General features: G+C 56.8%; 1 protein-coding gene and 2 non-coding genes across 9 annotated transcripts in view; 2 read left to right on the plus strand and 1 right to left on the minus strand.

The window, feature by feature from the left end:
- Positions 1-1,733: 1,733 nt before the first annotated feature.
- TRNAV-CAC (transfer RNA valine (anticodon CAC)) lies at positions 1,734-1,806 on the plus strand. Its single transcript has one exon. It is a non-coding gene; the product is annotated as a tRNA-Val (tRNA).
- Positions 1,807-2,025: 219 nt separating this feature from the next.
- TRNAG-UCC (transfer RNA glycine (anticodon UCC)) lies at positions 2,026-2,097 on the minus strand. Its single transcript has one exon. It is a non-coding gene; the product is annotated as a tRNA-Gly (tRNA).
- Positions 2,098-2,342: 245 nt separating this feature from the next.
- DPP9 (dipeptidyl peptidase 9) overlaps positions 2,343-13,674 on the plus strand; it is a 36,135-nt gene continuing 24,803 nt past the window's right edge. Inside the window, exons 1-6 of one of the 7 annotated variants that reach the window (XM_036883828.2) lie at positions 2,345-2,520; positions 3,087-3,186; positions 3,428-3,480; positions 4,782-4,938; positions 5,428-5,518; positions 9,165-9,418. In XM_036883828.2, coding sequence (XP_036739723.2) covers positions 5,463-5,518; positions 9,165-9,418 — 310 coding nt within the window. In that variant the 5' untranslated portion in view covers positions 2,345-2,520; positions 3,087-3,186; positions 3,428-3,480; positions 4,782-4,938; positions 5,428-5,462. Of the gene's footprint in view, positions 2,521-3,086; positions 3,187-3,427; positions 3,481-4,781; positions 4,939-5,427; positions 5,519-9,164; positions 9,419-13,674 lie in introns of all 7 variants that reach the window. The other 6 variants (XM_036883861.2, XM_036883819.2, XM_057489810.1 and 3 more) reach the window with 6 other exon arrangements.

The following is a 13,674-nucleotide window of genomic DNA, read 5'->3' on the forward strand; positions in this document are numbered from 1 at the left end:
CCTTATATGGCAAAAAGAGACTGCAGATGGGATTAGAGATCCTGAGATAGATCATTCTGCATTATCTGGGGGGCCTGAGGTAATCGCAGGGGTCCTTATAAGAGGGAGGCAAGAGGGTCAAAATCGAGGGAGGTGTCACAAGGGAACCAGAAGCTGGAGTGATGCAGGGCCGTGAACCTAGGAAATGCAGTGGCCTCTAGAAGGCAGAAAAGGCAAAGGAACGTAGTGTCCCCTGGAGCCTCCACAGGGAACAGCTCTGCCAACAGAGCTTGATTTTAGCCTCTTAAGACCAATTTGGCGACTTCTGGCTCCAGAATTGTAAGATAATAAACTTGTGTTATTTCCAGCTACTGTGCTAATTTGTCACAGCAGCAGTAGGAAACTAATACAGAAGGTCTTTGCGATGTATTGTCATGTGACAGTGCCCTGCTGGGCCATATTAGACTCTGAGGCAGAAGGAAAAATACGTGCCTCTCGATATATGTTTTATATAATTTTTTAATGGTTAAATGCCCCCAGAAGTAGATACGGAAAATGATATTGCTGGGTTTGCTCCCATTAAATGCAGGAAAGTAAAATTACACTAACTTCTTAATGTTGTGAATTTTAATGTATCTACTTGCAAGGTTCAATATTTTTTCCACGATCTTCTAGAGGAAATAGCCATTAGAAAATATATGCATGTATATATAAAAGAGGTAAAGAAAGGCACACGTTTTTGCTTTTGCTTCAGACTCCAGTATAGTTTGGCAAGGCACAGCAAAAACCTGTCTTGATTTAAAGTTCTAAAGTGTTGTTCACCATGAGATTGGTTTCGCCGTTGATTGGGTATTTTAGAATATTGCGTTAAAACGCTATCTTGATTATTGAGGTTTTTTGCATCCCTCTTAATTTTTGCCCCTAATTCTGGTCTCGGGGAGGGTGCAGGGAAGAACCTGCAGACGTCTATTTCCCAGAGAAGGCAAATGAACCCTACAAGCCCACACACCAGCCTTCCTGGCCACCCCACACCAGCACAACTGACCTTCTAAAGGGTCCAGAAAGCCTCCATTCCGGCTGCATGTGTGGGACACAGACCTTGACAGAGTAAATGTGTCATTAACAAGGAGGGGTAAGGGAAGGACTCTTCCCTTTCACTGAAGTCTGACCCTAAATTCTTGCCATTACCTCCCTCCCCTTATACTATCTCTTTTAAAAAAGAAACGAAAAGACTGATCTAAAATGCTAACAAGTTAGCTCTAGGTTAGGAGATGAAAAGTCATTTTAATTAATCTTCTATGTCTGGCTTTTCCCCCAACCCGCCCCCCAGCCCCTAGAGTGCAAACAAACAATAAAAATCCTTTACAGCAAGTTCTTGTAGAAAGTGGTCTGGGACGAACCAATATGGTACGTATCTGTAGGCACTTAGTGATATTTTAAATAAAGATTCCATCTCTGAGACGAACTCATGAAACATTGTCTTCAGATTTTTTAGCAACATTTGTCTTGGGTTGTTTTCATAGAAAAGGCGTTGACAAAATTGTAAAGATGTGTGTATGTGAGTGTGTTGGACATTCTCTTGTTTTTTAATTCCTTCCAGCTTCCATTGTCTCCAGCAGAGTGATGGGTTTTCAGGAAGAGCGGCAATCATCTCGGTTGACCGCAACCAAACAATATTCATTTCAGCGCTACAGTGGGACAATTTCTGTCCTATAGTTGGTTTATGATACTCCCGGGGAAACCAGCCTCCGTGGGTTTCCGTAGTGTAGCGGTTATCACGTTCGCCTCACACGCGAAAGGTCCCCGGTTCGATCCCGGGCGGAAACACTTATTTTCTCCTATATATACAGTAGCTTTAAAACCTATTTCAAAATAACCGGTATACAAATTCTTGTTCCGTGCGCTTTATCCTTATTCTTTCTGCCACTTTCAAAATTACTATGGAGTTTTTAAAGTTTTTTCAAAGTAATGGGTGTATGATCTTACCGAAAAGTTTTACCTAGACTGTGAAGGAGAAAAGAAGATAAATAGAACACCACCAATGCTTGCGTTGGCCGGGAATCGAACCCGGGTCAACTGCTTGGAAGGCAGCTATGCTAACCACTATACCACCAACGCCACAGCTGTCAGGAGCCTTTCTATGTTTCTTTAGTGGAAGTATTATAGTTCTGACTGGGTGATACCAAGTTACGTGGGGGTGTCTTTTTTTCTCCTGCGTCCTTCCCCGCGCCAGAATACGCCGTCCGTGGGACGTCCCACGCCACTGGCCCGGAGGGCCGTGCCAGAGCGACCCCCCAGCACCGGGGGCGCCTTGGTGCCGGCCGGGCGGTAGCCAATCCCAGGTCGCCGGCTGGGCCACTCGACTTCCGGGTCAAAGGAGCCTGAGCCGCCCAGTCCCCCGTGTCCGCCAGCGCTGCTGTTCCCCGCGCTCGCCACTTCCGGGGCCGCAGTCCCGGGCATGGAGCCGCAAGAGTGAGGCGCCTCCGGCCCTGGGACGCCCTGCCCAGCCCGGCTGCCGCCCCGAGCCGGCCCCGAGCCCCGGTGAGCAGCGCCCGCGCGCCCCGTCCCGCCTCGGCCGCGACTCTGAACCCGCCATTGACTGGCCTCCCCGGCTCATTCCTCCCTGGCCTCCCCGTTGGCCGGACTCCCGTTTCCAACAGCCCCCGCCTCGGTTTCCCCTCCGCCCCGGCTCCTTCTAACCAGCCCGCCACGTCCGCTGGCCGGGGCGCTTTTCAGCCTCTCCCCGGCCCGGCGTCCACACCCATCCCGTTGCTGCCCAAGCCGCCTGCCTCTGGCCCCTTCTGGGGTGGCCGCACCCAAGAACTCCCTCCTTCCCTGCAGGCTCTGGAGGTCCCCTCCCCGTGCAAACACATGCTCCCGATACGAGAGCAGAGGCCACCTCCCTGACCCGCATCCTGTCCTCACCCGCTGCACCCCTTCCCAGCGCTTGGTCTCCCGCCACCCACATCCCCTTCTCTCAGCCTCCCGCCGAGGCTTGTCCAGCTCCGGCCCACCTTCCCACACAGCCTTAGACCAGCCTTGACACTTCCCCATCCACGCTGCCGCTGAGCCATCAGAAGTCGCCGTTCCCTTTTCCCCCACCACAGACACCTCGCCCTCCCACCACGCGCCCCCACGGTGAGGAAGTCACTTGTCTTGGCGCAAGAACGAACCTGCTTTCCAGGAGCAGGGACCAAAGCCCAGGAGGTGTGCACTTTGATCACCAATCCCTGTAGTCCCCATTGGGTCCTGGGGGAGTTGGCCCGGTGGGAGGAATTTTCGTCCAGGTGCGTTTGGACAGTGCTACAGGGCGGTGAGGCATCGCTAGAATCTATCCAGGTAGAGAATCAGGCCCCAACAGTCGGGACTCCCAGGTGGAAGGAGAGAGGGTGGGTTAGCCAGTCCTTCCCTTACCCCTCCTTGTTAATGACACATTTACTCTGTCAAGGTCTGTGTCCCACACATGCAGCCGGAATGGAGGCTTTCTGGACCCTTTAGAAGGTCAGTTGTGCTGGTGTGGGGTGGCCAGGAAGGCTGGTGTGTGGGCTTGTAGGGTTCATTTGCCTTCTCTGGGAAATAGACGTCTGCAGGAAGTGGTTTTCTACAACCCTGGGGTCATTTCCCTCTGGGACAGTTGGCGGGTACCCAGACCAATAGCTGCAGCTTAGTGTGCTCTGGCTGGAGACTTTCTTCCCACCCAGTATCCCTCTCCAGCTGTCCCAGTAAGAAGCCCCGGAAAGACTGGTGGAGAAAGAGGAGAGAGTACTGATTGCAGCTGGATTTGGTGGAGGTAGGGCTGCATCCAACCACACCTAACTTAGTGGATGGTGTGGATGCTGGCTCTGAAAGGAACTTTAACCCAGTTCTCCCCTGGGTGTGATTTTAAATAACTTGTTAAGTCAGCAGTGCTGGCTATCATAGTTTCTGCTATGACAGGTATTTTATTTGTGCAGTCTCATTTAATCTTCACGCAAGCCCCAAGCCTAGGGATTGCAGTCTCATTTTATAGCTTGTGAAATGAAAGCACAGAGAGGTTAAGGGGTTCCCTCATGGTTACACAGACCAGAAGTGGTAGAGGCAGGATTTGAACCCCTCTCTCTCTGATTCTAGAGACCACTCCTTTCACTCCTGGACTGAGAGGGAAGCCAGTGCTTTTTTAAAGGGATGTTTTGCTTCACCTCTTCTGTGTGATCTCTTTCCTGTGACCTGTCTGTGCTTGCTTTTCTTTAAGCCTCTGGGCACCTGCCTGCCCATCAGGAAGTTGTTTAGGTGCTAACTAAACCAGAGGTCCTTTTGACTTTAGACAGCATTCAAGCAAGGACAGGGACTCACTCACTGAACCTAAAATGTTGACTGAGTGCTTCCTGGCTCAGGCGGTGCGGCAGGAAGAGGGGAAGAGGATGGATGTGCGTGCTTGTGGAGCTGACCTCCCAGTGGGGAGTATTCACTCCTGAGCAGGGGCTGTGAGTCTCAGCACCTGTGGTATCTGGGGCCTGATCAGGCTTTGTAGTGGTGGGGGGAGCGTATCCTGCACAGTGTGGGCTGTTTAGCAGCACCCCTGGTCTCCATGCAAATAGCATGCCTCCCAGTCGTGACAACCAAAAATGTCCCTTTGGGGGCAGAATAGGCCTTGCTTTTGACCCACTGGGTTAGGGGACCCACTGATCCCAGGAGACTCTGTTCCATCATCATCTATCTTCCTGAGGCCCTAGGATACTGCCCACGTTTAAATATACCTAGTGAGAGGGAGAGGTGACTCAGAGACATGGGGTCACCCTGGTTTGTACCGTCTGACCCATCAGGGACTTACTCTGAGGGCTAGTGTGAGGCCGAGGCTCTGACTCACCCCTGTTGAGAGCTTAGCTGTCCTGGAAGGAGTGGTGTGCAGCAGACCAGGTGTTGGATGGGGGCGACAAGGAAGCAACTTCGGATTGGGTGCCAAGAGAGACCCCTGAAGAGGTGATACGGGACCCGAAGGAAAAAAGGGAGCATGTCATACGGGAAGCAGGAAAGGGTGTCCCAGGCAGAGGAACTGGCAAGTGCCAGCGCCCTGAGGTGGGAATGAGTCAGTGGGTTTAGGGGAGAGTAAGGCCAGCGTGGAGGTCATGGTGAAGGACAAAGGGTGAAGGTGAGATGGGGAAGGCCATCTGAGAGCAGCCCCCATGGGGAATTTGGGATTATCTGGTTTCTGGCAAGTGCCTGGGGATGATCTGGAGTCATCTGAGACTCCCATCTTCGCAGCGACTTCTCCTTTGGGAGAACCAGTCAGCCAGAAATGCTGGCTTCTGGCAAATGCCAGGCACCCTCTCAGGGCAGGGCCTGACCGGCTGCCTCGTTAGCACACCTACGGATTGGGTGTTCCCCTCAGGAAATGGGAGGGGAGAAGGGGCAAGGGCTGGCTGTCGCGGACTGCTGGGAGTTTCAGTCCTGGGGTGTCTCCACCTGCAGGCTCCCCCACCCTCCTGAGGTCAGCCGAGCGGTGAATGCGGAAAGTTAAGAAGCTTCGCCTGGACACTGAGAACACAGGAAGTTGGAGAAGGTAGGGGGCATGGCTTCAGGAGCCCTGATCGGTGGGGGTGTTGCAGAGGTTCCTGAGTTCCCGAGAGCTTTCTGTCTGGGGAGACACCTCCCCTGCTCCACGCTGCCGCCCCCTTTGTTTCTGCATTTCCCCAGGCACTGTTCTGTGGTATGTGAGGAGGCCGTGTGGGTGTGCAGCTTTCCTCAGCCTCAGGTCTACTGACATCAGGACCAGATTGTTTTCTGGGGGGCGGTTCTGGCCACTGGAAGTTGACCAGCCTCCCTGGCCCCCGTTCACTTAATACCAGGAGCAACCCCAGTTGTGATAATAAGCACAGACGTCCCCTGACACGTCCCCATTTCCCCCCGGGACAGGATCAGCCCAGCTGAGAACCACAGCCTTCACGGTTGGGATGTGGGTTCTGGGGCCAACAGACTCAGGCTCCCCTCCCCTTCCTCATGGGGTGACACTGGGTGGGCCATTTGACCTCTCTGAGCCCACACTCTCGTCTCCCAAATTGGGATGACCCCAGAAATCACCACCCAGGGTTACAGTGAGGATTCAGTGTAATTATGCACGCAAGCCTGTGCACTGGGTAAATCTCACATCTGGGGGTCTGGCACGAGGTGAGGAGGCTGTAGGAATCCCTCGCCCAGGTGACTGATCCCCTTGGCGGTTTTCTAACACCCTAAGTGAGCGTGAGCGATCCGGGAGGCAGGAACGGACCTGGAGCTGCCTCTGGAAGACACGGGATGTCCACCCAGTGACTGATTCCCCTGATGCACGCTTCCCGTGTCTGGGGGCACATGGGTTGGGGGCTGGTTAGCAATGGGGACCCAAGTCTCCCTTCTCCAGTGCATTAGGTCCTGGGTGGCACAGGCTGGGCTGCACACAGACTCTCTAAGGCTGGCTGTAATGGTGGAAGGCCTGGATGGTGCCAGGGCAGCCCCCTCGAGGCAGGGGATGGCCCGCTGTTTCGTCCAGGACACTGCACGGAGGGCCACTCAGAGGCATGCCTTCCTCCAAAGCATGGTAGGCCTTCCGCTCCTCGCCTCCCCTTGCCCAGCGCCTTCCCAGCGCCTACCTCCCTTCCTGTCTCGTCACTCTGTGTTCAGTCTGAACTCTCCCAGACTGGCAGCCCACACTGAGAATCCACGGTTTCTTCTTGCATTCTGCCTGCTTGCCTTGCCACAGCCCCTGTGCGGGTCTCCAGCGGATGCCCTGAGGGCCCAGAGCTCACAGAACTCCCATTAGGCCTTGTCAATGACCGCACAGGCGGTCAAACCCGAGCAGTTGCCGGTGACGTTCACAGGCTGTGCGGCATGCGACCAATGAGCAGCAGGAAAGTGTAGGTGGACCTGGCCTAAGTGGCTTGGAATTCCCTCTCTTTTTTCCAGCTGTGTAAACTCTTGACTTGAGAAGCCCAGCAACAGGCTGGTGCTGGGTGGGAACGGCGGCGTCTCCTTCACCTGCTCCTTGTCCCCGCCTCCCTGGAGCCTCTCTGCTTCTCGGCCGAGTGCAGGGCCTGGGCAGAGCACCAAGCCTCAGCCTGTCTGGGAGCTCAGGCTGCCCGGCCACATCTAGAACTTTCTCCCAATGTTTCATTTCATTTCTCATCTCCTGGGCCGTATTTTTGCTCCTTGGGCCATCTGCAGCGATCAGAGGCAAGACCGTTTTTATTGTACTTTGCTATGGAAATAGGCCATGTGATTCTGTGAGTGCTTCCACCAGGCTCTGGTTGCTGGGGTCCCCTTTGGGAGCCCTTGAGGCCACTATCCGTTTTTCTGCTGTGAGCAAAAAACCAGAGTTTGGGGTGGGGGCTGGGCTGGTGGGAGGAGCCCCCCGGCTTGGTTTTCCGGGCTTGCTGCCAGCAGCGCTTGGGGCTTCATGGGTTGTGGCGCGCTCAGCCAGCCGGCCCGACCCCTACCGCCCTGCAGGTAATCCACAGCTCTGCAGTGGGCAGGTCATGCTGCGTGTGACCCTCAGCAAGTCTCCAGCCCTCTCCGGGTTGGGTTTATTTGACCCGAGGGCCCCGAAAGCTCTGAGGGCCCCATAGGATGCTCTGTGGTCGGTGTCATCAAAACCACCGTGGGAGGAGCCGGACAGACTGCTCTTTGTGGCTGGGGGCAGGACACGCTGACCCGCTGTGTCCCCTGAGCCGCTGCCGGCTGTTCAAGTAGATCTACTGAGAAGGGCCATTTCTTCCTGTCATTTGTTCCGGGGTCAGTTGGAAATCCGCCCATGGAGGCGGTGCTCAGAAGCCGTCAGTGCCTTTCTGGCATCCTTCCTCCTCCCCTCAAAGCAGGCGGGGGCCCTTCCTCCTACAGAGGCCACACTGTGGGGTCTTGTGGAAAGGGGCAAGGCTGTCTGGGAATTGGAAGGCACCTGGGAGAAAGGGTGCCCGGCTCTGCCTGTTAGTTCTCTAAAGCCCTTGGCCCACGCTGTGCCGGCCTTGGGTGCAGCCCCCACCTCTGGCAAACAAACACTGACATCCCCCTGGAAAGCCACGTGGTCCCAGGAGTCCCAGCGTCCCCAGGGCCTCCGACCGGGTGGTGCCCAGGGAGGAAAACAAGGCTGCCCTGCTTCCTTCAGCTGGACTCGCTAGATGGCTTCTGCTCTTCCAGAACCGGGTCACTGTGGCCGTGTTTAGATTTCCCTAAAGCAAATATTTGCCTGGCTGGTCCAGTCCGTTCAAGAAGTGTGCTCCGCAGCGAGGGCGGGGAGGGGCGGGAGGAGGGAGTGGGCCGTCCTCTGAGGGAAGGGCGTGTGCCCCTGTCACCCTCGGGCTGTGCTGCCTTTTTGCCTGAGCACCTCCGGTGAGGCACAAGGGCTTCCCTTGCTGGGCAAGGGTGCCAAGGTTTGGTGCTCAGTTAAATTCACTGTGCTCAGTTGTTTGCCTGTGAGCGAGTATGACTCCCAGAAGGCGTAGTACAAGAGATCCCATGGCCCTCCGTGGAACCCCTGCTGTGTGCCAGGGACCACATGTAGCTCTGGGGACACCACCATGACAGGTCAGGCAGTCAGTGAACAACCATTGTGATGAACACTCTTAGGGTGGCAGCAACGAGGTGGCATGTGAAGGACTAAGAGGGAGACCATCTTTAGTACGGATGGTCAGGGAAGGCATCTGAGGGCCTGACAGGCATTTACACTAAGAGCTCACCTACGAAGTTAGTCAAGCAGAGAGCAGAAAAAAGGGTTCCAGGAGGAGGAACAGCACATGCAAAGGCCCTGGGGTATAAAGGATGCTGGCCTGTTTGAGGAGCCGGGAGAAGGCCAGTTTGGCTGGAGAACTGATGAAAAGGGAAGGCCTGGCAGAGGTCAGAGAGCCTTGAAGGCTGTCCTGAGACCTGGTGTTTACCCAAGGGGCTATGGAAAACCAAGGGAGGATGTTCAGGGTTTCAGTTAAGGGATCAGATTCGCAGCGGTGTGCAGAGTCCTCTTGGGAGACAGTTGTAGTCACTCGGCAGAGGGGATGGTGGTGTGGGTGTCTGAAGCCTTCATGGTGTTGGAGGGAGTGGAACAGCTGGAGAAATACCTAGGCAGACGGGGAAAGGTGCACGGGGGCCAGGCTGGTCTGGAGGGGGTGGGAGTACGTGCGGAGCAGCAGCTTGTAGGTGGGCCTGGGCCCCAGCCCCCTTCTCATCCTCTCCCTTACCCCTCGTAGCTTCTCGCTGAATTCTGAAGGGGCGGAGAGGATGGCCACCGGGGCGCCAGCGTCTGGCCAGGGCGCTGCGGTGGAGGTGGAGGACCCCGCGGCCCGCTTCCAGGTGCAGAAGCGCTCCTGGGACGAGCTTCGGGACGTCATCCACAGCAGCCGCAAGAACTCGGGCCTCGTCATCAACAAGGCGCCGCACGACTTCCAGTTTGTGCAGAAGACGGACGAGTCCGGCCCCCACTCCCACCGCCTCTACTACCTTGGTAAGCCTTCCAGGCAGCCTTGGGCCCGGGAGGCTGCCGTCGGCCAGGGCGGTGTTTCCTGGATGGCAGCTGCTCCGAAGTCCTGTGGTCCTGTTAGCTAGGAGGTCTGAACAGACGGGCCTGGCCCTGGGCAAACTGTCCCACGACGCTGTGCCGCCCGTGGTGACATCTCGTCGCTCTGATGGTGCAGGGGTCCCGCAAGGGGGTCAGGGGTGCGGGTGAGCGAAGCAGGGGTGGTCCTGCCCCGGCTCTTGGGGCAGCCACGTGGTTTGGGCCCCGTATGTGGGTGGGCCAGGGCCCCTGTGATTGTTTGCCATCCCGGGTCAGCCAGGCTCACCGCCTGAGTCACTTCCCAGGCACCCGGACTGGGTGGGGCTTGGCCAGTGAGCAACAGGACGCCCCCAGCGGGGGGAGGCGCAAGTAACTCCATCAGGCGCTCGCCGTGGGCGGATGTGTTAAGAAGGATCCTGAGGCTCAAGGGAAGGTGCCATGATTGCATAACCACGTGCCTGGGATTACTGGAGACGTGCTGTCTCTGCCCTAGATAGCCGGGTGAGCTTGTTAATTGCTAGTCACTTTCTCCTGCGGGCCTGTGCCTCACTCTCTCTGTCACCTGCAGTTTATCGTTTGTCTTCCCTGCCTGGCCACCTGAGGACCTGCAGGGCACTGATGAGTATCTTGTGTGCCGGTAGCCTCAGCCTCCGGGCCAGGGCCTGGCTTCTGGTCAGAGGACAGTAAATGTCTGTCGGGCAGGTGAGCGTTGCCCTACTTGCCTAAGGGTCTCACCAGGCAGGAAGGAACAGTTCCAAACGTGTTCCTTTGAAAGCAGCCTGACTTGTGCCTGTTGACCCGGGACAGGAGCTCAGCTACAACACTGGACATTTGGGGCTGGGTCGCCGTCTGTGCACCCTCAGCCCCAGGGGCAGTGCCTGCAGATGAGCAGGTGTCAGTCAACACCCTCTACCTGAGGCTGACCCCATCCCGGCGACCTGACAGTGACCGAGATGGACGCCAGATGGCTGTCCCCTGCCCGCAGGCAGCACAGCCCCTCTTCAAGGAGACCCACGTGGAAACCAGAAGGCAGCTTGGCAGCACAGCGTTAGAGCCGGGAATGGCCTAGAACAGGGGTGGGCAAGTGAAGGCTGTCTTGTGTTTGGAAACCTGGTTTCATTGGTGCCCAGCCATGCCCAGGCCTTCCCCTACCTTCTGTGGCTGCTGTGAGTGTGGGTGCCAGAGGTCACCTGGTGCACAAAGCCGAAAATACGCACAGTCTGGCCCTTTGCAGGAGGACGTTTGCCAGCTCCGGCCTCGGGGAGATCAGGACAGGAGGGCTTCAGGTTTCACTGGCCCAAGATGGAGTTGGTTGTGGGGACTGAGAGTGGCCAAGACTTGGGGCCTCTGGTGGCCTTTGCCTCTCTTTCCCCGGAGGGTCCATGACTTCATGAGCCTTTTCTCCCAACACAGTTGCCCACCGCTCACTTGCCCGAGTTCAGGTTGCCGTCCTGGTCAAGGCCCTCGTAGGTGTCTGCTGGGGCTGCTGCTGGGACACGTCGCCACGGCCTCAACAACAGACGTTTATTCTCCCGGTTCAGACACCAGGAGTCCCGAAAACTGTGTGACACCCAGGAGTGAGCAGGGCCGCGCTGTGCTCCCTGGAAGGCCCAAGGGGAGAATCTGGTCCTGCCTCTTCCCACTCCTGGTGGCCGCTGGTGTTCCTCTGCTTGTGGCCACATCACTGCCGTCTTGGCCTCCCTGGTCCCATGGGCCTCGTCGGTGTGGCTGAGATCTCTGTCACCCTTACAAGGACATGTGGTGACACTTAGGGCCCACCTGGTTCATCCAGGCTGATCTCGCCAGCCCGAGGTCTTCAGCTCTGTCCCATTCTAGAAAGTCCCTCTTGCTAAGGAAGGCACCCAGTCACAGGTCCTGGGGATTAGGACGCAGACCTCTTCAGGAGCCGTTGTTCAGCCAGCCACAGAGCTGCCGGAAGACAGAAACCCTCCAACCTAGGTTAGCCACCGAGGACACCTCGTAGTAAGGACCCAGGGGCATGTCCGAGAGCCCCTGGGGGCCTCGTTACATGGCGCTGGGAATGTGGAGCCTGGCATGTGCTCTGGACACACTCCTCTCTTGGGTCCACCTCGTTGCCCACCTGCCTCCCGCTGCTGGGCTCCTGGGGTTCATGCCTGGGGTTCCAGATACCAGCAGAAACAGACAAGCTTTCTCTGTTTTCAGGAGAGGGAATTGAATTGGTTCAGCATAGGTCGGATGTCCAGGTGGCTACGGCCTGTGCACAGTCAGGCTGGGGAGGGTGGTCCCCGCGGTCCACAGGATGCTGCCAAGGGCCCACCCCAGTGGGTAATGGGCCACACCGGACAAAAGCTGTGGACCTGGCTGACTCCAAAGCATGCCTAGAGCAGCCCAGAGGCCCTCCAGCAGCCAGGGTGACTTTGTGCCCACTTCCCCGATCTGTCTGCGTCACTCAATACTGTCGTATACCTTTGACCTCACTTCCTGTCCAAGTCCTAGGGCAGACCTCACCCGAGCCCCCAAGTACTTAGAGTCCATCTTTGCAGCAGCCCAGCACCTGGGTGAATGCTGGCAGCCTGCAGATGTCCGTGGATTGAGCACAGAGGGCTTCCAAGGGTGAGGCCCAGCCCGTTTTCCTGAGTGTGCCACCTGCCCTGTCCGTTTCCCCCTGGGGGCCCCTGCCTCCTCAGTGGGCACCAGGAAGCCCATGGAGCCAGTCACTAGGTCCACAAGGGAAGCTTTTCCGGATGGCTGCTATAAAGCCCAAGGCAAACAAGACAGAACAGAGAAGGGAATGTGCTGGCGTCTGCTGCCAGGAAGATGGCATGGTGGCGGCTCAGGTTCCAGGCTCCACCTGCAGCGCTGGGAAACCTCGTCCATGTTGTCGCTCCCGCTCCACGTGGTCAGCTTTCCCTTGATGCAAGTGGGCGTCTTATGTTGGGCTGAGTTGGGCACTGGCCCCAGGTAGCTCTGGGTGTCCCTTAGAGGGGAGGGAGACCTCTTGTGTCCTCATGTCCTGTGTCCAGACCCAGGGGAGAGCCCCGGCCCAGTATGGGCCACGTGGCCACTAGGCCAGCCATCAAGGCCACGGTGGTAGAAATAGCGTCCGTGCAGGCCTGGGCCACCTGCCCTGCCAGTGGGTGTTGGGGGTGGGGGTGCTGTCCCTAGGGACAGGGCGGAGCTGGGAAGAGAAGGCAGGGGAGGGGCAGACAGCAGACAGCCGTCCGCCTGCTCAGACCCCCGTCTCGCTCGTCGGTCGTCACTGTCACCAGTGCTGAGGGCAGCTCACCCGGGGAATGTGCTGGCTTGCGCCATTTGGTATCATCACTTATTAATCAGCTGGAAAGGGGAGGTGGCTCCAGTGTCCTTGGCAAGACCGCTGCTGCTGACGTCCTGTTTGGAGAGCTCCAGCTGCGCCAGAGAGCCCCGCGGCCGGGGCGGTCCGGAGCTCGCACCTGCTCCCTCCCAGCTTCCACATGCCCTGCGATGCTTTTTTTTTTTAAGAAAATTAAGATCTAATTCAGATCCCATAAAAATCACACTTTTAAAGGTGGACAGCTCCGTGGTTTTTAGTGTAGTTACGGTATTGTGCAGCTGTCACCACGATCTAATTCCAGAGCGTTTCCGGCTCTCTAGAAAAAGCCCTGTGTCCGCTAGCAGGCAGCCCCCCGCAGCCCCTCCCTCAGCCCGCCTCTGGATTTGCCTGCTCTGGACATTTCACGTAAGGGGAATCAGAATCTCACCACGTCATTCTCATCCCCACTTTTCGCGTGAACTCGAGAAGGAAGAAGGCCCAGTGGCACGTCTGCACCTCTCGCGGGGAATGAGTCTGACTGTGGCCATGTGAAGTGCCCTTAGAGAGGCCAGCACCAGATCGAGTCTCCCTTCTGGAAAGACTCCAAGTCGAGAGAGGACCCGAGAGGGGCTTGCGAATTCTGTGATCCATCCATCGTTAGCCCACGGAGCATCCGTGGCTGTCGGGACATCCTGCCAGCTGCTGCAGGGTTGCACGTGGTGAATGTGCCACGCCATCTCCCACCTCGTTGCATGGCCGGGGGGCACCAAGGCTTCCAGACAGAGTCATCCGCCTTCGGCTGTTAACCTCATGCCAAAAACACTACCGGTTGGAGGATAACCAGTCTTTTATTTACCACTAAGGACATGACCACACCTTCAACATGAAGATACGTCCCAATCGCAGAATGCAGGAATGTGAAAAGGTGCAG

Source organism: Manis pentadactyla, chromosome 12 (genome assembly GCF_030020395.1).
Source record: "Manis pentadactyla isolate mManPen7 chromosome 12, mManPen7.hap1, whole genome shotgun sequence".
In the NCBI taxonomy this organism is placed as follows: Eukaryota; Metazoa; Chordata; class Mammalia; order Pholidota; family Manidae; genus Manis; species Manis pentadactyla.